The sequence below is a fragment of the Fusarium odoratissimum genome, assembly GCF_000260195.1.
Source record: "Fusarium odoratissimum NRRL 54006 unplaced genomic scaffold supercont1.21, whole genome shotgun sequence".
Lineage (NCBI taxonomy): Eukaryota > Fungi > Ascomycota > Sordariomycetes > Hypocreales > Nectriaceae > Fusarium > Fusarium odoratissimum.
The window spans coordinates 1-24,671 of NW_022158706.1; the positions used below are offsets into that span (position 1 = coordinate 1).

General features: G+C 37.9%; 7 protein-coding genes across 7 annotated transcripts; 4 read left to right on the forward strand and 3 right to left on the reverse strand.

Moving 5' to 3' along the window:
- Positions 1 to 9,385: 9,385 nt before the first annotated feature.
- FOIG_11170 (uncharacterized protein) lies at positions 9,386 to 9,977 on the forward strand (the record flags this gene model as incomplete). The annotated part of the gene is made up of 2 exons (XM_031211717.1): positions 9,386 to 9,440; positions 9,505 to 9,977. The coding sequence occupies 2 exons, from the start codon at positions 9,386 to 9,388 to the stop codon at positions 9,975 to 9,977; spliced, it is 528 nt and encodes a 175-aa protein (XP_031058291.1).
- Positions 9,978 to 11,192: 1,215 nt separating this feature from the next.
- On the forward strand, positions 11,193 to 12,011 carry FOIG_11171 (uncharacterized protein; the record flags this gene model as incomplete). Its single annotated transcript, XM_031211718.1, has 1 exon — positions 11,193 to 12,011. One exon carries the CDS (start codon positions 11,193 to 11,195, stop codon positions 12,009 to 12,011), a length of 819 nt encoding a protein of 272 aa, XP_031058292.1.
- A 3,206-nt stretch (positions 12,012 to 15,217) lies between these two features.
- On the reverse strand, positions 15,218 to 16,537 carry FOIG_11172 (uncharacterized protein; the record flags this gene model as incomplete). Its single annotated transcript, XM_031211719.1, has 3 exons — positions 15,218 to 15,408; positions 15,444 to 15,579; positions 16,301 to 16,537. 3 exons carry the CDS (start codon positions 16,535 to 16,537, stop codon positions 15,218 to 15,220), a joined length of 564 nt encoding a protein of 187 aa, XP_031058293.1.
- Positions 16,538 to 16,760: 223 nt separating this feature from the next.
- FOIG_11173 (uncharacterized protein) lies at positions 16,761 to 16,913 on the reverse strand (the record flags this gene model as incomplete). Its single annotated transcript, XM_031211720.1, has 1 exon — positions 16,761 to 16,913. The coding sequence occupies one exon, from the start codon at positions 16,911 to 16,913 to the stop codon at positions 16,761 to 16,763; it is 153 nt and encodes a 50-aa protein (XP_031058294.1).
- Positions 16,914 to 17,734: 821 nt separating this feature from the next.
- FOIG_11174 (uncharacterized protein) lies at positions 17,735 to 18,395 on the forward strand (the record flags this gene model as incomplete). Its single annotated transcript, XM_031211721.1, has 2 exons — positions 17,735 to 18,174; positions 18,254 to 18,395. 2 exons carry the CDS (start codon positions 17,735 to 17,737, stop codon positions 18,393 to 18,395), a joined length of 582 nt encoding a protein of 193 aa, XP_031058295.1.
- A 758-nt stretch (positions 18,396 to 19,153) lies between these two features.
- FOIG_11175 (uncharacterized protein) lies at positions 19,154 to 20,875 on the reverse strand (the record flags this gene model as incomplete). Its single annotated transcript, XM_031211722.1, has 6 exons — positions 19,154 to 19,258; positions 19,321 to 19,544; positions 19,620 to 19,816; positions 19,869 to 20,596; positions 20,645 to 20,686; positions 20,753 to 20,875. The coding sequence occupies 6 exons, from the start codon at positions 20,873 to 20,875 to the stop codon at positions 19,154 to 19,156; spliced, it is 1,419 nt and encodes a 472-aa protein (XP_031058296.1).
- A 1,475-nt stretch (positions 20,876 to 22,350) lies between these two features.
- FOIG_11176 (uncharacterized protein) lies at positions 22,351 to 22,914 on the forward strand (the record flags this gene model as incomplete). Its single annotated transcript, XM_031211723.1, has 1 exon — positions 22,351 to 22,914. One exon carries the CDS (start codon positions 22,351 to 22,353, stop codon positions 22,912 to 22,914), a length of 564 nt encoding a protein of 187 aa, XP_031058297.1.
- Between the last annotated feature and the right edge of the window lie 1,757 nt (positions 22,915 to 24,671).

A 24,671-nucleotide genomic window follows, 5' to 3' on the forward strand; every position in this document is an offset into this window, starting at 1 on the left:
ATCATAGACCTTTGCAGCTCGTCGCAGACTTAATTTTGGGTCTGCCTGATAGGCCTGAAGTGCAAGAAGGATTTGAGCCTCTTTATTAGATTGAGACATATTATTTGGTTGAGAATCAATTGATTAGATGGTTAGATGTAAGGTTGAGGGATTTTTGATCGGCATGCTTGTCTGATCGGCATGCTTATCGTGTACGTTAACCTATTAGATTAATTAAAACTAATTACTATCTTCTTCCCTAATAATTATAATTATTTCTTAATAAGTCCTTATATTATATCTAGTCTTATTATATATATTATAATACTAAATACCTAGTCTAATTAACCTTCCTTAACTACTACTTCTTAATAATTTGCCTACTACCTATATATTAATATCTATCTAATTAATTTAATTTTAACCTATTCCTATAGTTATTTTATTATTATTTTATAGCTAGGTTCTTTTTGCTTTTTTCTTCTAGCTATTTATTATATTTGCCTCTTAAAGGTCTTTAACTTTAGCCTATAATAGAGCTATCTTATATATATATTCCTTTAATGCCTTTATATTAGATTAAATAGTATTAAAAATAAACTCTAAGGAGCTGCTTTTATATCCTCTGATTTACCTTTAAAGATATTTAAAATAAGAATTAGCCTTATTAATAGTGTTTAATATCTTTAAGGTCTAAGGTTAAGCCCGGCTAGTATCCTCTTTAGGAGGTATTAAAGTCTATAGCTATAGATTAAGCCTTAAGATAATATATTCTAGGTTAAAGGGAATAAGGCTAGCCCCCTTAAAACCTACCTTAATATTACTTTTTATAATAATAGCTTAGTAAGTAATATAAAAGGCAGGAAAAAACATAGTCTTTATAATATAAATTATAAAGTATTTTATTAAATATTTTATTTCTTAATTATATACCTTTTTAAGTGGCCTAAAGTATTTAATATTAAGAGGTTAAAGTAAATAAGAGGAATAAGGAGGTATATATAAGATAATAATATTTTTCTCCTTATAATATACTTTAAAGTTAGCTAAGTAATAACTTTTATAACTATTAAGGATTAAAAGGTAATAAGGACTAATTAATTAGTTAATTATATATTAATTAAAGTACTTTAACTAATAAAGACTTATCTTATTATTTATTTATTTATTTATTTATTTAATATTATAATAATAGCCTAGTTAGTTAGGAGGCTACTTTCTTTATATTAGTTATAAAGGTAATATTTACCTATAAATATAAGAAATAGTAGGATTAATTAACCTTTAGTGCTAATTACCTTAATTATAATAACTTATTTTTAACTTTTAGGCTAAATTAATTTTAGCCTTTTATACCTCTTTATACTTATAATTACTTTATTAGTTAAGATTATACTTATTATAAAGCTAGTCTTATTAAAGTTTTATATATTATCTAATTAAATATTATATTTTATAATTATATTCTTTATAAGCTTAAACTAATAATAAATAATAATTAAATCTTTATATTAAGCTCTTTAGTAGTTATATTTCTAGTTATAATATAATTTAAGCTTTAGTTACTACTTAATAAAATTAATAGCCTAGTACTTAATAGGTAATATATTATAATTAGTAAGAAGTTAATTAGCTATCTCTTTAATAATATATATCTAAAAAGGAAACCCTTATAATATCTACTTTAAAATAAAGTAAAGTAATATTTACTTTTTTAAATTAAATAGTTTTTAAAATTAAGGGGTATAATTATATTATAATTAATAGCTATTCTTATAGTTATAAAAGGTATTATATCTTATATAATATAATTAAGAAGTATATTATATACTTAGTTTTAAATTATTCTCAAGAGCCTAAAGGGCAAGAAAAATCCTAGCCTTTTTAGAAGGTTATAATATATTAGATTATTAAGATTTAATTAACTTAATAGTATTAATATAAGATAGTGGATTTTTAATTAAATTACTTATTTAATTAAATTACTTATTAATTATATTAAACTTTATAATATAATAATAGATATCCTTTATTTACTACTACTAAGATACTAACTTTAATTATAATTTTATAAATTAACTTATATTAAAGTAGGCTAAAAATCCCTTATCTTATATTATTATTATTTAATTAAATTATTCTCTCTTATTAAATATATTATAACTATTAAATCCCCTGTTTATATTAATAATATACTAATATTTAGCTAATCTATTAAATTTATTATATATTATATCTTATAACCTATTTAACCCTCTTTATACTACTAATACTAATAATCTTAAAATTTAGGTAATTAAATTTATATAAAACCTAATATATTTTCCTCCTATAGAACCCTATAATTACCCCTCTTTTATCTATATTATAATATATTATCCCCCTCTTGTAGTTATTTTATTAACTCTAATACCCTCTTGGCCTTTTCTCTAATAGCCTTAAGCTACTTATTATATAAGCTGCTGCAAAGAGCCTTAATAAATTCCCTCTCTTTCTAGCTTAAATTTATCCTTCTAAGTAACTTCTCTTTAAGTTTACTAAGTTCCTTTATCTTAAGATTAAGGAAGCCTTTATTAATTAGCTTATAATAAGGCTATATAAGTAGGAGGATCTTATAATTAAAAAGTATTAATTTAATATAGCTAATATTATTTTCTTTTTCTTAGTTTCTTTTAATTTTTATTATTATAATATAAAGCTTATTATAATTATCTTTTTTAATAACTTATTTAATCTTATAGATTATATTATAGTATTTTATTAAATAAGCCTTATTATATTTAAGTAACTATAAGCTTTTTTAAATAGGTATTATAATTATATAGCTATAATACTATTAGTAGTTATAATTAGAAGTTAAATTAGATAACTTACTAGTAAGTTTATAAGGTAGTCTTTAGTACTTAGGCTTTAGCTAACCTAGAAGTAAAAGTATATTAAATAATTAAAGCATGGTATATTATAGTAGTCTATCTAAGACCTTTAAAGTAGGTTATAGGAAGAAGATTAAGGCTAGCTAAAGAGCAAGGCTCTTTAGCTGGCTTATATATAGCTAGGTTTAGGCTATAATTAAGGCAGCTAATTATAATAATATTAACTTAATAAAGCTTTGCCTCCTGAGGGGTAATTAATATTTAAACTATATTAGACTTTAGAGATGCTTAGATATACCTTTTAAGGCTAACTTATAAACTTAAAAAAAAAAAAAAAAATAACTATTAAATAAAGCTAAAATCCTTTTTAATCTTTAGGCGCTTAAAAATAACCTAAAGCTTAATATTTAAAGTATTATAAATAATTATAAAATACCTTAAAATATATTATAATACTATTATAATAGTATTTAATTATAATATAATTCTATTTTAAATTTATAAAGATTATTTAATTTAAAGAAATAAATAATAATCTAATTTATTCTTAACCTAAATTTATAAGGATTTTTTTTATAATTATATTTTATAAATAAAATAGCTAATTCTCTGCTTATAAATTATAATATATTATTTATTAATAAGTACTAGGCTTATAACTTTATAAAATAATAATTAAAGCTAAAGTAATATATTTATTTTAAAGATATAATTATTAGAAACCTAAATATAAAAATCCTATTATTATTTATAGCTAGTTTAGGCTAATATAAAATATAATTATAAAGTATAATATTTAATTAAATAATATCTAGAAGTTTAATAAGATTAGCTTTATAATAAGCCTTATTATAGCTAGAATAGCTATTATAAGTTTAAAAAGATAAAAAAGACTAAAATTAATATAACTTAAAAACTAAGAATAAATTATTATAATTTAGGTAATTAATATAAAAGGTTAATTAATTATATTATTTCTTATTAATATAAGTTAATATTACCTTATTAATTAATATTATAAATATAACCTCCTAGGTAATTAAGTTATTATAATAAGCTAAAATAAATAAATAAATAATAAGCTAGGTTTTAAGTGGTTAAAGTACTTTAATTAGTTTATAATTAATTAATTAACTAATCCTTATTATCTCCTAATCCTTAATAATTATAAAAGCTATTACTTAGCTAATTTTAAGAGATATTATAAGAAAAATAAGATTATTATATTTTATATATTTACTTCTATATCTTATTTACTTTAGCCTCTTAATATTAAATATTTTATAATATTAAAAAAGGCTTATAATTAAGAAATAAAATATTTAATTAAATACTTTATAACTTATATTTCTAAGACTAAGTTTCTTTTTACTTTTTATATTATATTTAAAGCTATTTTTATAAAAAGTAATATTTAAGAGGATTTTAAAAAAGCTAAGCTTACTTCTTTTAACTTAAAAATTATAATCTTAAAGCTTAATATATAATTATAAACCTTAATACCTCTTAAAGAGGCTATTTAACTATTAATATTATAAGCTTTAAAGACCTTAAAGATAATAATTAAGGCCTAATCTTAGTTTAAATACCTTAAAAGGTAAATTAAAAGGTATTATAATAGCTTCTTATAGCTTATTATTAAAGCTTTTAACTATTAAGGTAATAAAGGTAATTATATATAAGGTTATCTTATTAAGGGCTAAGTTTTATAATCTTTAAAATATAAATAAAATACTAAGTTAATATTATAATATAAAAAGAATTAAATTATAAAAAGAAAGAATTATAAATATATAAAAAGTATTATAAGTAATTAATTAAATAAATATTAATATTTTTTTTTTCCTTGCTATTAGCCTTATACAAGGCCATCGAGCTTTTTAACTTTTCTATAAAGGCTTTAACAGTAAGACCCCTATAGCAGGCCATTATTGCAGAATTTAAAATTATATAAGGTTTATCTGCCTTAATGGCGTAATTACTGCCTTAACCAGGCAGTATTAATACTAGCTGCAGGCCTACTCTTAGTAGTTAGGTTATCCTTCTTTCTTTATCCTACCTAAAGGAATACTACGCCTAGTCTATCTATTATACTTTAAGTATATTCCTAAACTGACTTCTAGTTATACTTACTAATATTAATTATAGCCACTAACACAATACCTACTATATACAATAGCCTACAGCCTAATTCAGGCTATTATATAACTAACTATAATCTTATTAATATAATTAGACTAGTACTAAAGCAAGCTAAGGGCAAAGATTATTATATATTATATAAGGTAATTAAAGCTATTAAAATAAACTTTTCTTTAAGGGGCAAATTAAGCCTAGTTAAGATAGCTATTTTTAAATATAGCCTAATTAGCTTAATTAGTTATATAAATCTAAATTACCTAGGTAATATAATATCTTTAACCTAGCTAGCTAAAGAGTTATTTAGATTAAAGAAGCTAGAAGAAACCTTATAATAAGGCTAATCTCTTAAGCTAAAAGAGGCAGCTTTCCTTACTGTATTTATAGGCCTGAACTTAGCCTAGTATAAAGAGTAGCTTAAGAATATAATTATTAAGGCCAAATAGGTACTTTATATCCTCCCTTTTATATAGAAGTAAGGGCAGGGAGTCTATATATAGTATTCTAAGATAAACGCGGTGTAAAGGCAGGGTTTAGAAATTCTATTAAAGTTAGAATTAAAGGAATTAGGTTAACTTTTATATAAGTTAGTTAGTAAAAGTTAAATTAACCTGAAGTTATAACTAGCTCTATTAATTAAATGCATGTAGTGTAGCATGTGACTAATTGACCTTGCGTATAAGAACAGATCTAGTGAAATTAGTGGAAAAGCAGTGGTTTAAACTAGGAAATATTAATATATAAATAGTAATTAAATTATTAAAAAGTAATAAGTAAAAAAGATTAAAGTATTTAAGTAATTAATATTATAATATATATCCTCTATTTATATTAATAATATATTAATATTTAACTAATTTATTATATATATTATATATTATATTTTATAACCTATTTAACTTTCTTTATATTATTAATACTAATATTATAACTTTAAGTCTTTAACTTTAGGTAAATAAACTTATAAAAGACTTAATATATTTCCTTCTTATTTCTCTAGTTTATAAGAACCCTATAATTACCCCTCTTCTATCTATTACATAATACGCCGTCCCCCTTATCTTCGCGCTCTTATAGTCCATAACTATAACCAACCTGGTTTATATATTATTAAGGCTTAGTCTTCTCTAATACCTTCTTAGCCTACTACTAGATAGCCTTAAGCTACTTATTATATAAGCCGCCTAGGCAAAGGGCCTTAATAAATTCCCTTTCCCTCTGGCTTAGATTTACCTCTCTAAGTAATTTCCCTTCTAGCTAATAAAGCAGCTTTATTTTATAATTAAAAAAGCCTCTATTAATTAGCTAATAATAAGATTATATAAGTAAGAGGATTTTATAATTAAAGGTTATTAATTTAATATAGCTAATATTATCCTTTTTTCCTTAGTTTATTTTAATTTCTATTATTATATTATAAAACTTATTATAATTATCTTTCTTAATAGCTTATTTAATTTTATAAGTTATATTATAGCCTTTTATTAAATAAGGCTTATTAGGATTAAGTGCCTATAGGCTTCTTCTAATAGTAGGTATTATAGTAATAAAGCTATAATACTATTAATAATTATAATTATAAGATATAGGGGAAGTTAAATTAGATTACTTATTCTTAAAGCGTAGTAGATAATATAAGTATATTATAACGGTTAATAATAAAGTGGCCTTTAAAGTAGATTATAAAAAGAAGATTAGGGCTAGCTAAAAAGTAAGTAAGGCCCTTTAGCTAGGTTATATATAGCTATATTTATATTATAATTAAGGCAGCTAATTATAATAATATTACCTTAATAAAGCTTTATTTACTAAGAGGTAATAAATATTTAAATTTTATTAAACTTTAGAGATACTTAGATATACCTTTTAATACTAACTTATAAACTTAAAAAAAAATTATAATATATATAATAAGAATAAGTATAATATAAAAACTTATTAAGTAGTTCTTAAGTTATTTAAGGGGGAATTTAATAAGTAAAAGCTAGCCTTTTTAAATTATAACTTAAGTTTTTAAGCTATAGCTTAAAAAGGTTAAGGAAAGTAACCTACTTACTTATCTAGCCTACTTACTTATTAATTATATTATACTAATTTTAATATTAAAATTAATAAGAAGCTGCTTCTTAATATTATAAGTTATATAAATACTCTTATTATAATTATAAAAAGCTATAAGTATTATAATCTTAGTAGTTATATTATATATACCTTATAATTTTCTCTACTTAACCTATTAACTAGGAGAGGACTAATACTTATAGGATTAATAGTATTTTAAGATTATATTATTTTAGGACTAATAGTAACCTTATATTATATTACTTCTATAGAATTATATTTAATATATATATTATATTTATTTATACTTTTATAAACTTAAGCTTACTAGCTATTAATAAAACTTCTTTATATTAATTAAGCCTAATATATATTAAATCTACTATTAAAAAATATAATACTTTAATAAGCTTAATTATATGCCCTATATAATCTGCTAATAATAAACCTAGTATGGCTTAGTTTAACATAGTTAGACCTAACTATTATGATAAGGGTAAGACTTATATTAAGCCATAGAAGGTTCTTTATCCAGATGGTAATATTAACTCCCTGAAGGATATTATAAATAATAAGTATAACAGTTTCTACCTCCAAACTGCAGAGAAGAATTAAATTGGCTTTGATATGTGTATACCGGGCTATGTTGTAACTGCAGAGGGTCCTCAGGATCCCTCCACTTATTAAGGCTACTGATTGCAGACTGGGATGGGGTTGTATGGGATTAGGCCGAGACCAGAGATTTATATATCATTGCCCTTCTATTTGGTTATTTTAGGAGCTCCCTTTCAATGTTTCTTTATTCTATTTACCAGTGCATAGGAATAAATTAGTTTCTATATTTATTTAATATATAAGCTGGTATCTTCCAACTTGTAAGACTTAAAAGATCTAATAAATTTAATAAATTCACTTCATAAGCAGCTTAGTTATAAGTATTATTCTGTCCTCGTGGCTACGAGGGTCTTAAATGTTTTACACCTAAAAGCTCAGGCAGAGATTGTATGCTGATATTGAGCTCCTTATTATCTTAATATATGCCAGTACTGGAAAAATAAAGAATTTTTTAATTTTCTTATAAAAGTTGAAATAAAGTATTAAAGATAGAAAATTTTCTCCAGTTTTCTAGTGCAAAATCAGTATCAAATACGCTTATGTGAGGACTTATCCTATAGTCAAAGCAGTTGGTGGCCCAGTCTAGAGACGGAAGGGGAATCTACCCAAGATGTTTGACAGTCAGGAGGAAAAGGGAGAAATCCGGAACAGGGGGCTAAATTAGCGTAATGACCAGCCAAAGCTAAGAAATACAAGGGTCTCGTATTGTTGTCCAATTGGAAAGGGGCTGACATAGAAAACGCTCGGTTCGTGTTGCCGAGGTTGGGAATGCAGGAAAGGTGGAGCTTCGAGTTTCACCAATTTCCATCACACGGGCGCAGTGAATAGTTTTTATGGATCCCCAAAGCTCGTTTCTGTCAAGTTGAACCATGGAATGGGGGAGCAATTGCGCTATCATGCAAAATGATTAGAACCCGCTACAACCAAGCTACCGAGAGATCCGAATGCTGGCAAGGTGCTCTTGTGCCTCAGAACCTTTCACGAGGGCGGCCAATCGGGGGTCTGTCGATACGGCGAAGCCCACCATCGGTATACACAAACAGATCGACCCGACTTCACATTCCGATGTTAGAGAAACGCGTCACCTATGCAAGTCTAAGCCATTGATTCATTGATGCCCGGCACACTTGATGACATCAATATGCCTGGAACTTCAATGGCTCGGCTACTTATAGTCAGCGGTATGTCGAAATCACGGTAAGAAATATTTTTTCTATAACTATTTATAGCCCTAAGTATGAATTATCGAATTGATAGCCAAAAGCCCTGTCTTGGTTTATTAATTTTTATTGCCCTCCAGGCACTAAACACCGGACCTTAAAATGGTGAACTATTATCGCTACGAACCCTCGCTTCCTGCATCGATTATTTTCATCGTTATCTTCGCACTCTCATCCGCCCTCCACCTCTTCTAAATTATTAAGACAAGGATATGGTTCTTCTTATCATTCTTTGTTGGATCCCTCTGTACGTCTACTCTCAACCACCCACTTCTGCCAACATCTTAACAGAGGCTGCTCACAGTTGAAGCCGTCGGCTTCATCGGCCGTGCAATTGGCGCTGAACAAGCACCGGACTATACGTTCGGCCCTTATGTCCTACAGACTCTGCTCCTACTTCTCGGGCCCACTTGCTATGCCGCGTTGATCTATATGATCCTAGGGCGCTACATCCGACAGTTGAAAGGGGAGTAGTTTTCACTCATCAGACCCAGTTGGATGACCAAGATCTTTCTACTTGGCGATATAATCTCTATTGCCTTGCAAGGAATTGGTGTGTTTATTATCTTATCTATGATATCACTAACCAAGAGGGCATCTTGACTTACAGTTTGTAGGCGGTGGAAAGCTTGTGAATGCTGATACCCCAGATGACAGAACGACAGGAGAGAATATCATTATCGCCGGCTTGACAGTCCAAGTCTTGTTCTTTGGTCTGTTCATAGCTGTGACGGGACTCTTTCACTTCCGATTTGCTAGGCATTCTACATCACGACCATTTAACTGGCAGAGACTTTTGGTGGTGATCTACGTGGCAAGCGTGCTCGTCCTTATCAGATCGCTCTTCCGTGTGATCGAGTACATTCAGGGACATGACGGAGAGCTTCAATCCAAAGAGGTCTATATCCTTGTCCTTGATCCTATTCCAATGGCGATTGCCAGCGTTGGTCTCAATATCTTCCATCCTTCGAAATACATGAAAAGCACGAGGAAGCCACTCGACAATTCGGATAGCGAGGTCGCATTGAGTGACCCGCAGGGCCACTCGTTGGGAACCGTGGTGAGCAGAAGGCAAGAGGTCCAGGGCTAAGTTAATGGGTTTCATCTGAGTTGCGCTGTCGCTTCTCGGTGGGTAAGTGGTTTGACTTTTCTTTTGCTTGGGTAATCTTGTCTTCCTTTCTTCTGTTTCATTTTTTTGTTCTATGACTGGCACGGGTATGGAGATCACCGGGTTTTGGCACTTTAGGTTGCGCGAAAACAAGGGATAAAAATATGTTTAAACTATCTAAGCATTCAAAGTTTTAATTAAATTTCTTATGCTTAATACAGGGCTGAAATGCTTACCAAATGTTTGATATCCACCAAAACAGCAGGGTCGTATGACCCGAAAGCCTATGCCCTGGTCTGTGTGGAAATTGCAGCTAATGGCAAATTCCCTGCTGGTCTTGATAAGTGTCACAGTCGACTCAATGGCATTTCTTGTTAAGTGCCACAAGGTTTTCGATCAACCGAGGTTCATGCCATCCACAAAAGGCTCCCTGGCGTCGCTGTTCACTTGCTGGTAGATGTTGGTATTATCTGACTTGTCGCTACATACAGAAATGGATGGTGGCTGATATATAAATAAAGTTCAAGGTAGTACATAAGGTTTGACTCGAGCTTGGACGCTTCGCCACACTGAGCGCGGATATTAATTAAAGTGACGTCGGCCAGCCGATAAACAATACCTTTCTTTACCTTCAAATGATCTGTCGGTCGCTACCATTCACCTTTTTGCCTCCCGAGCTCTAGATTCTCTCTCTTGCCCTTGTTCATTTTTCAGAATATCTCGCACCAATACTACTTTCATAAACGTAAACATAACGATAGCACCAATGATTGACGTCAATACCTCATCCGATGCATCCGAGAGCTCAGCTCCCGCACAGCGTCGAGCACATCGCAAGTCAAGAACAGGCTGTAGACCATGCAAAACCAGCCGAATCAAAGTAGTTCTTCCTTAGCTGGAATAAACGCCCGTTGAGCTGACCTATTATAGTGTGACGAGAGTCGCCCGTTCTGTAAGAATTGCATTAGGAAGGAAGCGTTGTGCGAATACTTTGACACAAAGTCTCGGCCAAGAGGCTGTTCAGAAAATAATGTGAAGATCCTTCCAGTGAGTCATCAATCACCGGTTGAAGTTGAACTCATTCCTCCGATATCGCCGGCAAGCAGCAACTTGTCTTCAAGCAATCTGTTTTCCGGGCGTACTGGATCGCCAGCGGAACAGCTCCTTGAACGCCAGCTATTGCATCACTTCGTTCAGATGACGCAGCGGGCAACTGATATTCAAGCCACATGGTCACTCTGGGTTCTAGAGGAGGCTACTCACTCGCCGTGTGTCCTCAATGGGATTCTCGGCATCTCCGCATTTCATCTACGACGGTTCAATGAATCTGACAAAGCGCTTGAGGAGGCTTCGTACGAGTATATGGCTCGTGCAATAGAGGGCCATAGAAAGGATTTGAGAGGTGGTATGGACAAAGGAAACAGCTCGAGCGTTGCTGCAGCCTGCGCGCTCGTCTCTATTTATGCCAACGTGGACGGATACTATCTTGCGGGCGAGAATGACGAAAGGATGCCTCATGACTGGTATATCTCATTTAGGAGGTCTATGAACCTGTTTCGTATGGCATCACCCTTGATCGAAAACCCGACAGTCAGCCAAGAATTCAAGACCATCCAACCAACCATCGATAAAACGACTCATCCCAACCCTTTCAGCTTCATACTATACTATAGCCCAACATCAACGGACGCAAGCCAAGAGGAAATTTCCATCTGCATGCCAGCAGTGGCTTACCTCTCGTATATCTACGCGGAAATGACTACAAGGAAGCCACTTCGCTTCCCCGTCGCCCTATCAGCGAACTTTATAGATCTTATTAAAGCAAAGAATCCTCGGGCTTTGGCTATCAGTGGGTACTTCTTTATGGTGGTAAAGCAGGGGCGGCAACTCTGGTTGATTGATGGTGCGCCAGAACGAGAATTTAATACCATTATGAGATATTTGCCTAGGGATTGGTGGTCGGTTATGGATTGGGCAGTTCGAGTGCTTGGGTGGGTTGATAGGAGGGTTGAATGATAAGATAATACCTTTTCTGAAAGCCAATCAAGTCATATAAGACTGAGATACCTATCAGTAACCATTATACTATATAGATAAAACAGTTAAACTGTCTTTGCTACAAGCCTGCGAGCTATATCTATTTCTCTCTATCAATCCGACAAAGAAAGACGACTTGCCTTTTTATAGCGCAGATTTATCTTCTGTTAGTACCAAGAACTTACCCTGTATATGATTCCACGCTCTGATGTGGCACTCCAGAATAGCTCATTGATTCAATCAGCCTTACCACACCCTCAAAGACGTATATAAGTCGTCAGCTGGATAAAATGGTCGTAGTGGGTGGAACCCGGAGTAGGATGCGTAGATGGAAGACCTTACCCGTTGGCGGACAATGATCGGAGTGTCGGTGTAGTGCTAGCAAGCTCCATAGCAAACGTCTTCGGATTTCATAACGTTCAGATAATAGCAAAAGTAAAGAGCTTATAGATGAGTATTATCAATCCAAACCAATTACTCTTTTCAAGTCGGCACAATGCAAGCTTCCCGAATCGAGATAACTATCATTCATACTATATGAGAGTGTTGCCAGAAAGTATAAATAACAAAGAATACAGCATTCTTTCCATGATTCAAGCACCACACTGTAATGCCCTATCGTTCATACAAACCTTTGTGGTGCTCGGGGTGTTTCCGTCTGAGCAAGCGCTGGACACGACGTCTTGTTATTTGCAACTAAAGCTTGCCAAACAAAGAATCAGCAATGAGGGTATTCTAGTGATTCACTGACCTTGCGGCAAAAGAGAAATACGAGCTATTGATGTATTACATATGGGATAAATTGTGCAAAGAAGTCTTCTTTTAGTTAGAAGGTCGGATAGCGAAATCTGGAGCGACCGGGGTCGAGCGAGTTTACCAAGTCATTACAGCTGGAATTAAACTAATCCGAGTGAGCAAGAGGCTTCGGAGTAACCCCAAATTCCCACACTCCGTTACGCTGTAGAGTTTGCAACTACATAACGCCAGACAAGCCTGATTGCCCATGACCTGGAGGCCACTTCAGTGTCTCGTTCGCACTCCTCAAGTACTACATCTACGTCGACCCGGTCATCTCCGTTCGCGCCGATGCCGCCAAAGCGACCTGCTTGTGATCCGTGCAGGGCAGCAAAGCTCGCTTGTGACCATGGTCAGCCTAAATGTTTACGTTGTCAACAAGCGAACAGGTCAGATGAATGTAGATGTCGCGATGAACCATTGAAAAGGAGAAAGAGGCAGGCTACGATTGAAGTTGCAGAGAATGTGTCGGAGTAAGTTGGCTCTTCTTGTTTATGGCTTGGTAATGCATATTGAATAAACAATGCAGGTTGCAGCAAAACTACACTCATAGCTCTAGCCCAGATGTAAATGTCGAAGGCATGGTTACCAGCCCTCACAAATATCCAAATCCTAGATGGCTCGGTACCTTCAGCCACCAGACACTCTTTGATCACATCCCAACCAGGGACTATGGTACGCCTACAAGCCATGTTTCAGAAGGTAGCTCCCTGGCTAGATACTCGGAAACTGTCCCCACCATGACAAACATGTCTCATGGGCTAAGCTGGTGGACCAAATGCAGCGGCTATTATCGTTATCAATCCTGTTACTCCATGCTTCAACAATGATCGGCCCAAGATACCAACTTGGCGCTAGCAGGCATCTTTGTGGATAAGTGTGTCGAAACTATGCGGCATCTCTTTCCAGAAAATCCTGAAAAATCTATCAATAATGTTAAAACAGCCAAACTACTCTTTGCCAACAGCGTCCGTCCCCTAACCACAGATTCAGCAGCTACTCTAGAAGATTATGCCTCCCAATTCTGCCAGAAAAATGCTTTATGGGAGACTCTCGGTTTATTTCCAACGGCGGTATCAAGAGTAGCTATTGGAATGACTGACGCTCAAGGCTCATGCAAAGCCAACATGACGTGTTGTGGCCTCTCGCGACTAGCCATGCAATTCTCAGATGCATTCCTCGACATTGCGATTTCACATTATTGCTTGAACGATTTTTAAGTCTTGCTGCAATATGAAAAGCTTATTCTTCACTCCAAGGTCGGTGGCGATCAAAATAAGCGAATCATATGTCTCTTACAAGTCTTTATTGACTCTATCATTTCAGACTTCCATTCTTGGAAAAAGCTCGGAGATGTTATAAGTGCTCTACTAGCCCTAGGTTATCATCGACAAACCAATCCAGAACCAACAGTTGCTCCGTTCATAGTGGACCTCAGACGCGCGATATTTGCTCGCGTATACTCGGTTGATAAGAGCGTGTCCATATTCCTAGGCCGTCCTCCAAGGATCAGTCGTAAATATTGCAGGTTTTACCTGCCAGGCCATTCCGTTGATATCACCAGGCCCTTTTCGTTTCAGTACCACAATGGCAGTAAGATGTGACATAATACTATCTATTCGAGACACAATGGACTATGCTGTGCGCGGTGCTCAAAGAGGGTGTTTTGGACCTCTCCAATACCAACTATGGCACTGAAAATGGCCTGAGGGCAGAGTTAGTTTTATTACTTTTTCCATCGAACAGAGGATATTAACTGTTAAATAGAGCTATCCAGCAGCTTGCTGAAGGATTATGGGGCTCCTTACCCCCCAAATTCAAACTTCAAGAGCCTCTCAAGCAAAGCGATCTATCACTAGTCGTCACTGATTTTCTCGTCAGCGCGCCATCGAACTATCTGCACATACTATTCTTACTCCGCCTAGTGTTGACAAGAGGCGAGATGCAAGTGGATTTGAGCTTGGCTTCTCAACGAATCACCCCAGACACGAAACTCCGGCGTCAGTAGATCGAAAGTTTTACAGCATCTCAGCGTACTCGTGGCAGAGATTAAAACAGGGACATTGGTTTAAATGGATGATTCTAACTACAAGCTGTTGATGAGTGCCGCTCAGGCGATTGCAATTTACCTGACCAACTGTTACATGGGACCAGTGAGCGCCAAAGAGGGGATGGTGACATCCTTGAGCCTTCGCTCTGGGCTGATATCCGTAACAAGACCGAATGGAGTCCCTAGGATAATACAGCACTACAAGAGTTCGAGACGGACTTTTGGTTGAATCTAGCTGGACATCCATCATTGACAGGCGCGGAAAACTCTATAGAGAAAGTTTCATGGCAGCCATTATGATGAACTGATTAAAAAAATGAACCAGTTTCTGGACTTAGTCCTACTCCGCCTGCCTTTGAGCCTCGAGGTAGTGAAGTAAAGGACCCTTGGGGAAATCTTCACGACCCAAGAAAATCTCAACCATCCTGAGTTCCTTACCCCTCAACAATCCCTCGTCCTCTAGCACATGCTTCAAATCTCGCCATGTCTTTGCAGACCTAGTATAAATAACCTCCTTGGCGCCAAATAAACCTGGAGCGAGCAAGTTCCGTTGTACTCTTGTTTACGTCCGTGAGTAGACCTATCGATCGGGCACCCGTCGTTGTTGATGACGAAGATGGTTACGTCGAGACTGTGGCGAACAATGCTAGTGATTTCTTGAACAGTCATCTGGAAGCTGCCTTCACCGATGAAGAGGACTGTCTTCGTAGATGGTAGGCCAAAATAGTCACCGGATTCCAAGAGCCCTTTGAGCTAAGGCTGCACCTTGCGTGTCGGGCAGCATACATCAAATGGAGAGCCAAGTTACAGGCGTGGAAAGACGAGCGTGCTGAGGAAGGGGCATATCTCGTACGCGGTAGCCAGCTGTGCCGCTTTCTCCAAGCACGATGTCACCAGGTTGGATGGAGTCGGCTAGAGTGCCCCACAGGTCGTCTTGAGTATGGGCTTGTCGGAAGGGTTAGCAGGGATTTGCAAAAGCGTGTCTCGAGGCAACTGGGGGTAGTTCTCATACGGGAAGACTCGAAAATGATCTAACTCACGAGATAAACCAGAGAGGATTTGTTTGCAGTATACACCGCGATACAACTGTCCCCCAATCTGCACTCCCTTCGTCGTGAAGAGTATTCCAACGTCGCTTTCAGGTTTATTCGAGTAGCCGTGGCTGTTGCTAGAGCTTAAGTGCGGACTGAAGAAGAGGACAAGATCTGAGCTCTCGTAGAAGGCCCTCGTGTCAGTGTCGTCAAAAAAATCCTTGATAAACTCCATGAAAGTTAAGCAATGTTTCATCGGCCAGGCCTTTGCTATAGGGCGTTGTCCAAGTTGACCAACCAGTGAATTTGATGAGGACTTGGACACTTTCACGAATACCTATCGGCCTCGTCTCACCACTGACCACAATAGCTGGCTATTTGAAACTGTATACTTTCTGTAGTACAAGTCGGAAGACTGCGTCAGAAGCTTCATCTTTCTCGCCCTCAGAAGTAACGCTGGGTGATTCCGGTCTGAGGCGTGAGACAGGCTTGACAACCATGTCAACAGGAACCTCGATGTAAACCGGCCGACTGTAGAGAAGATACTGCTTTAATGTCTCGTCGATCTTCTCCGCGCTGGTTCTGGGGTTGTCTAGACCAGCTTGAGTAACTGTTGCATAGGCATGCATGGCTGAGAAGTGGCAGAACTCGCTATCATTGGAAGTATGATGGATCAGGATGCGGTTGCCTTGCACGTCTCGAGCAGGTATTCTAATAATATGTATGAAGGATTAAATTTAGCATAGGCACCTGCAATAGTATTGATGGCTGATAACTCTCTAACACCAAAGGTAGTAATGATGACTCTGATGACCTCGATTCGCGCATAACCGTCCGCTGCGTAAGCAGCATTCAACTTGTTGGTGTTGCCGGCCCATCGTAGCCCTGATGGCTGGATGTAATTTGCAAATCAAAGTTGAACCCGCCGGGGATACCGTGGATGGAACCGACGCCAAGCTGGCGCAAGCGAGTAAAGAGATAGTCGGCAAGCTTGATAAATGTCATTATGTATTGCTTGTATGATGTGACTGCGCAGGGCGTTAGTAGCGAGAAACGTGTTTATATGTTGAACAGCCCGAGTCTTAGGTTTTGTAATGCCATGCAAACTCTCCACATTACCCATCCTGAAACTATGGCCTGAGTCGCTCGTATTGAACTGACATTAGAAAATGGATTCCGGTCAGTCCACTCTAGTTCTCCGTGTTTGGCTTTAGTGCCGGTACTCCACCAAGGTGGCGAGTTTTCTTCCCATGCCTTCGGAGTGACTCGGCGTAGTCATTGTTAGTTGTGCCCGGAGTATCGAAGTAGGGTCTTGCAGAGAGTGCAGGGTAAAGGCCCACGTGCAGCTACTAATCTGCTGTACTGCCAAGAATTAGGGCAAATTGGGGCTCTGTAAGAGGGAAAAGGCAGGATCCTCTTTCTATAAAAGCAAAATACAATGGTTCCGAAAGGTAACGGTTATCCAATCACTTTCGGTTTGGTTTCTCACATAAAGAAACCATCATCTTCGAAATGTTGCAAAGGAAGCTTGATCAACTTGTCAAAAGAAGGGCAGCAGGCGATTGTCTTCCCACCGCTGTTGCACGCTTTACAACCTCAAACTTCTTCAAGTCTCTCGAACGCAACGACAAACTCAAAGCAAAAGACTGCCAGCCTGGCTCAGTCATGAAGCCCGGGGATTGACAGTATCGCCTCTAAAGACAGCCTCGAGAAACTACAAGCACGAAGACATGGTCTCGCAAAGAACCACTTGCCCATCGCCAGAATATTTCCCATGGGGGTCCTTGGAATTGTTATGTCCGCAGAGCACCTCCGTTGGCACTGATATGTCTCTTGCATCGTATTTGAACCTGGGATCTGCCAGAGATGAGACTGATTATGACTTTGCCATTGCCTTGAACTATGGGTTTACAGCTGGCTCTCCTCAAATCCTTCGCTTCATGACGGAACATGTCGAGATTGTTCACAGTCCTACCTATAGCGATTGGGAATGTTGCGCCACCTACAGTACAACTTCTGCTCTAGAAGTCGCACTGCGTATTCTTTGCAACCCGGGAGAAACAGCTCTCATCGAAAGCCACGCCTATTCAGGAACTCTGGCCTGTGCTCGAGCTGTAGGGGTTCACCTTCAGAGTGTCAAGTTGGATGATAATGGGTTGATCCCAGAAGACCATGATCACGTATTGACCACGTGGGATCTTTCCAAGGGCCAAAAGCCCTATGTCTTGTACACGATTCCCACAGGACAGAATCCTACTGGAACGACGTAGGTAGATCTATCGGCTGGCAGAAAAACACAATCTTTACATTTCGGACGAAGAGCCCTACTACTTCATCCAGTACAGCGACATCGCTTCCAGATCCAATGAACTTGATGGCTATCTGAGTATTCTACCTACATCTTATCTGTCTCTCGATGTCTCTGGTCATGTTCACAAAATGAACTCAACTTCCAAGATTCTCGCCACTGGACTCCGCGCCGGCTGAATTACGGCGAGTAACTTGACCATTGACAAGTTCATCTCCTTTTCTGAAGTTGATGCTCTTCATCCCAGTGGACCAACCCAAATCTTGCCGTGAAAACTACTTGTTCTCCGCAGCTTGTGAGAGAAGGGCCGCCGTGGTTGATGAGAGAAACTTTGTAGCCGGGATTGAAGCTTGACAATGTCAACAAAACGCTGCTACTGAATCTCAGCTTATCTGCCTAGTCTAGCAGCCGAAGACTATACGCAGTCCATAGGGTCGAGAATTCGATACTTGCGATTTAGGCATGGTCTCCAGCAAATTGAGTCTCCAATGGGGAGCATCTGAAAATCGAGCCGGCATAATATAGTCGCAGCTAGTGGTGGGTTCAATTTAACAAAGGAGGGAAATTGGGTACAAGAACTTTGACACTCAAAATAGCAAGGTTCTGAATCAGGCAAGGGAAACTTTGCGGTTGTGGCCAAGTGAAGGGCCACACTCTCTCACCGATTGTGCCCTTTGAATGTTTTGCCATCGACTTCGCGTTGACTTGTGGCTATTTTTATTCAGTCCAGGCTAAATCATTTACGCAATCTCAAGTTTCTGGGATCAACTAAAGCAAACAAGAATTTGATGAGTCATGCATGCAGCCAATAGATGGGAGAAAGTTGGCCTAAAGCTGTACTTCTGATAAGGGCTCGTAAACCTTTTTGGCTATATCACAGAACTGTTAGTAATAGAGTTTTGTCATAAGCAATAGGCTATTTCCTTCCAGGTAGCCCTTAGTTATCCTCAACACCTTCAGCCACGGCTGAATTGCCACTTCCAGTCTGGAGAGCTCTAAGGTCTTCGGCGGACTGACACGGCGTGTTGGAGAGTGGAATTACCTTCATGTCTGAGTTAGCTGAAGAACTCCTGATTAATCCTAAAATATATCATAATCACTTACCTTCCAGGCTTCATCAAAGCCAGCAGAGCGTACATACAACGGTCCTGGAATTTCCAACGCGTCAACAACCATATGCTGGATCCTTTCCCAAATCAAATCTCCTTTCAGAATGGCCCATGGCTTATGCTCCCAGTTCTTCATAAGCTCATGGCACAGAGCTGTGGCTCTTGCCTGCTTGATTCCATGTCCGTCGTCTCCGAAGTCTTGCAATCGATTGCCAATTTCTATTGTCAAAACCTGTTAGCAGGTATGTCACGGGATCAGATACCAACCAAGCTATAGCTTTTGCGTGAACTCACCACGAACAGAAGAGGTCGATGGGATCTTGGGTTCGTAAGAAGCAATAGCTTCGGCCGAAATTGAAGGACGTCCCCGCGCAACATATTGAATCAGATCCATTCGAATCTTCCATTCTAACAGCCGTCGCTTGTCCTCTCTGGTTAACCATTCCTGCTGAAGAGTCGTCAAGTACATGACTGCGGAGTTCACGTGGTGCCTATAATTGTTAGCATCATTGAAGTTGGCAGCAAATGAGGAGGCATACTAACATGAGAAAGAAATCAGATTTGACATGATGAGGTGGGTGGATAGCAGCGCTCGACGTAACAAGAACGATGGCATGAAACATCTCTGCCGTACGCTCTTCCAGATCTGCGTCCTCAACGTGGACTTGCTGAAGTAACGAGACCATAGCCTCTTTGGCCCTGTTCAAAATGCCATCTTCGATCTTGTCCTTGTCTTGGAAACGTACAGTTTCATCCAAGCTTGAATCAGAACGGGTCTTTTCGTAGAGATCCAAAAGGGATGGCATGCGGGTTGCAGGTCGAACAGTCTTGGCACAAAGCTCACTACTTAACAGCAGAGCGTCTAGGCCTTCAAGATTGTGGACGCAGGTTTGTGCTAGAGCCTCAGCCACGATGGCAGGTTGCTTCCATTCCAAACCGTATGATAGTTGAATCAGGGGATGCAAGACTCCGGCATGAAGGCGCACCAGTAAGTCATTGGCGGAAGTGCCGCCTTTGAGTAAGTATTCCTTTACTACGCACTCGTATCCATGGTCATCAATCTTTTTCTGAAAATAGGCCAGGAAGTCGGGGTAATGCTCCTCTTTGCCAAGATACTGGGTAGCAGACTGCCAAGAGCCCAAAAGATCCGATATCACGGCCTGGTTGCGAGGCTCAACTGGTCGTTGAAGCTTGTGGCGTAGGTCAAAAGCTTTCTGGATTTGGGCAGCATTGGCGCCGGTGCCATAAAGTGCAAGTATATGATGAAGCATCTAGCAATATATAAGTGGTCTATCTTTGGATACTATTTTGATACGTACATGATCATGGAAGCCCCGTCTGTTCAGGAAAACATGATGGAGCTAAGCACTATGTGAGCAAGTCTGACTGTATACAATCTTGATCCGTCTTGGGGTTTGCCAACTTACTGCGAGGTCTTTTTCAAGCAATTCCGCTGTGCGCTGAGCAGCAAGCTCACCCTGTTCAATACCCCAAAGTCCTGTATTGTGAGGGGAGATTGCGATGTGAGTTGGTGTAGCTTCAGTAGACATTTCGAAGACGATGAGTTCTCAGGTTGGTGAATCTGATTTGGTTCTTTCTTTGTTAAACAAAGAGTCGCAGAATCATAGTCCGGCGGTATAAATCTAGAGGAAAAACAATATGAACAAAGGCAGGGGAAGGATGAAGCTTTTTGTACCCAAACCCTACATCCACGTCTTAGTAAATTAGGCTGAACTGTCGACTTTTTCGCAAAAGTTGGGGCATTCCCTGATCGCGTCAGCACTCTACCGCGTCTACTACTGGCCAGGACAGAGGCGACTACTCGGTATTAAACGCATATCGATAAGACAGCCCACGAGCTATTCCGAATCAAGTAGCATTTTTCGAGTATCACGTGCAAGGTGACGACAACTTCCGAAGCACAGCATGATTTTTGCATTACTAATTACTACTCAGCCTGTGCTCTACGTATTCAGCCCTGGTCATAATTTTACTACCCAGCGATCTGGTAACGCGTACGAAATAGGAACTTATCTGACATACCCACGTTCTGTAGTCTCAATCAGGAAGGGTATGGTCGATTATGGTCGGGATCGCCGGCAAATCGAAAGCATGTCATAATTGCAAGAAGCGTCGCGTCAAGTGCGATGCCGGACGCCCACGGTGTATGCGTTGTGACAAGGCAGGGCTGATTTGCCAAGGCTATACTAAAAGCGCCGCGGTTTTCGTCAATCGGACGACGAGGAATTTATCCATGACTGCCGGAGACGCCTTAGCTGCCGCCAAAGAATCCCGTGGCCACATCCCGTTCCATGGGGCTGTAGATGTGGCCGGGGAATATCAAGCAATGCTACACATGTTCGCGTTATCTTCCTACTCAACGGCCACCTTTCGTATCAAAGCGCTTCGGATCTCGCAAGTTCTCTATCTGCCACAAGTGGAAACTTGCAGCAGCCGTATAAACATATCAGCTGTGTCGTGGTTTGTATCCACGTGCCAGCTCGAGGATCCAAGTTTGATCCTTGACACCTCGCTTTTGGCATTCTCTGCCGCCCAACTGCACGCTACTGGTTATTGCAGTGTCAGCTTGGATAACGCGCTGCGGATTTACAGCGATGGGCTGGTGAAGCTTTCTACTGCACTGCAATACGTTGATCATAACAGCTCGATCAACGTACTTGCATCGATTGTCATTCTTTCGACTTGCGAGCTCTTTTTATGCCCTTCTGATATAGGATGGCGCGCCCACGTACAGGGTATGGCAGAGATTCTTCGACTTCACAATGTCCATCCGCACCACAATCATAGCTCTCAAGACTGGTCACTGCTATGTGCAAGGGCAAGAATGATTACGGTCCTGACAGATTTGATTAGTTATCGTATAGGAAGCCTGACGCCACAGCAATGGCGGGACATCCTGGCTAACCACACCGAGGGTGATGAGTTAAATGAAATTCTCGATATCGCACATGATCTTCCAGGAATTTTTGAATTAACGGAAACACCTTATCGAACAGTTACTGCCATGGCTGCTGTGCTCGAGCGAATGCGCAATTGGGAAAAGATTTTTCGACTACGAAGCGATCAACCACTATTTGTGTTTGTTCCCTCACGTATGCATAACCCAGCAGATAGCGGATACCCGTCTAAGCTTTTTCCGAATGTTCTCGAACTCCAGTCGTTAAAAGTCGCTCGATGCCTTCTCATTCTGTGGGGTGCAACAGTTCAAGCTCTTGATCTAATTATGTGTCAGTACCATGCAAACGAGGAGTTCAGCCGAGCGTGTGAATGCCATCGCAGGATTTGGAACTTTTTCGGCTGTGGTGGCACGAAAGACCAGACAGCCCTACAGCTCATGGTTATGGAGTCAAACAGATGCGCTTGGTTAATATGTCGGTGTGTTGAGTACTTGTACGGCAATGAGATGGGGCTGGTCGGTCATCAGTCAATGATCTATGCAAAGTGGGTTATCACGAAGCACTACCATCAATTGGGCATGTCACGAGAGCTGGCTTGGTGTCACAATATTTCGAGAATGTCAGGGCCTGGCGCAACTGGCAGGATCCAGGTAATGGAATTTCAATATTAACGAGATTGTATTATGCATGGGAGGAAAAGATAGGTGCCAGGCGCGAAGCTGCAAATCTTTTTGCAGTTCTTTTTCTCACTCCTGACTAAAAGTGTCATTAGAAAACCCTACGATGTTAGGCTCTTTAAACCACAATGCAGAGAGGGCCTTGGGGGTCATGCAACTATAACAAAGGACACATTTCCACATGCAGTAGACGCGTCGGTGTAGACTTGCTTGAAGCCCCAGCGTACCGGAGGGAGTGATAATCCTTATTCAAGAGTTTACTTTATCCCTACACCTAACATGCGGGTCACCTTTGACCTGAGAAGACATCTATATAAGACCCAATAGGTCTGGTGAAGTGATCAGTCGAGGGTTGTATGCATCACTTACACCTACTGTCTCATGCAAACCTGGAGGTGACGAACAAAGGGGCTATGAATTCGGAAAGGGAGCTCTTTGCACAATAGCATAGTAGCACAGGGTGTATGAGTGCTTCCCTGGCACTTCTCTAGTTTCTAATATGCCAAGATGGAATGTTGAGCTTCATGGAGGAGCTTTCATCTCAGTATCCTGTTCAACTACTTCACCATCATTATCTCCATCTTTTCCCGAGATTCTCATCCCCAAGAACACAATTATCAAAAGTCGTCCTCCTATTATTCCTTCCCTTCAAAGCACCTGTTCATTCCAACTAACTTATTTCATCCCCCCTCCCCTTTTCGGGGGCCAGGGCGAGATAGCTTCAATTTGAGTTTAATAGAATATGGAATTTAATTATTACACAGCGAACATAGCTTCAGATTTAATTATTTCTTAGATACTTATTAAAAAAGCTCCTGCTGTTCTGTCAGTGGTATTTTCTCCATTAAGGGTTCTAGAGCCGCCAATATCTGTTATATGTGTCTTATTTATCTTTTACTATAATAACCATATATAATCGAGTTAGGTATAATATAGCCCAAATAATAGATCATTTAGAGAGGAGTACAAGTCTATTCACTGCCATATTATATTAGCAACTCTTGGGATTCTGATATAGGCTCCTGGGACAGCAGGCTCAGGCTTATATCTCTACGAATAACCAAGTATCCCAGAGTATAAGGATTAATTAACGCCTCTGTCTTAACCTTATCCTCTTTGGAAATAAAGTTAAGGTTATTAATAAAAGCCTAAACCTAGATGTAGTTCTTTCTGCTTATTAATAGTAGATAGATTTAATCTTAGTATAAGCTTAAGTTAAAAAGATTCTTACTAATTAACCTTATTAAGTAAGGCGGATTTCTAGCTAATAACTTAAATAGCCTAATATTATAAAATATATTACTAATAAAAGGACTATCTTTAATATAGCTATTTGCCTCTAATCTATTACTGCTAAATAAGTATAAGATAGGAGATTTAGATAGTAACCTATTAGGTGCTAGATTATTAAGAGTCTAGTCTTAGTATAGTTATATACCTTTATATTTACATTCCTCGCAGAGCCTAGACTTAAATATCTAAATAAAATAGCAGTGCCAAGGAAGGAAAACCCTAATACCATAGACGCCGTAGATTATAACAGGGGGTCTACTACTTTTCTCTGCGAGTCCGTAGGCTTAGCTTTGTAAGTATGAAAAGATTTTAATAGATTTAGGCAGTACTTACGGGGAGGTGGATCAATAAGTGATGGTGCGCCTTGGCCACCTAATGCTTTCGTCAGCCAACCGTTCCGCAATGCGTATATCCTGGAGACAAATCTCGTGTTGCGTTGATGTGTAGGGCTACAAAGT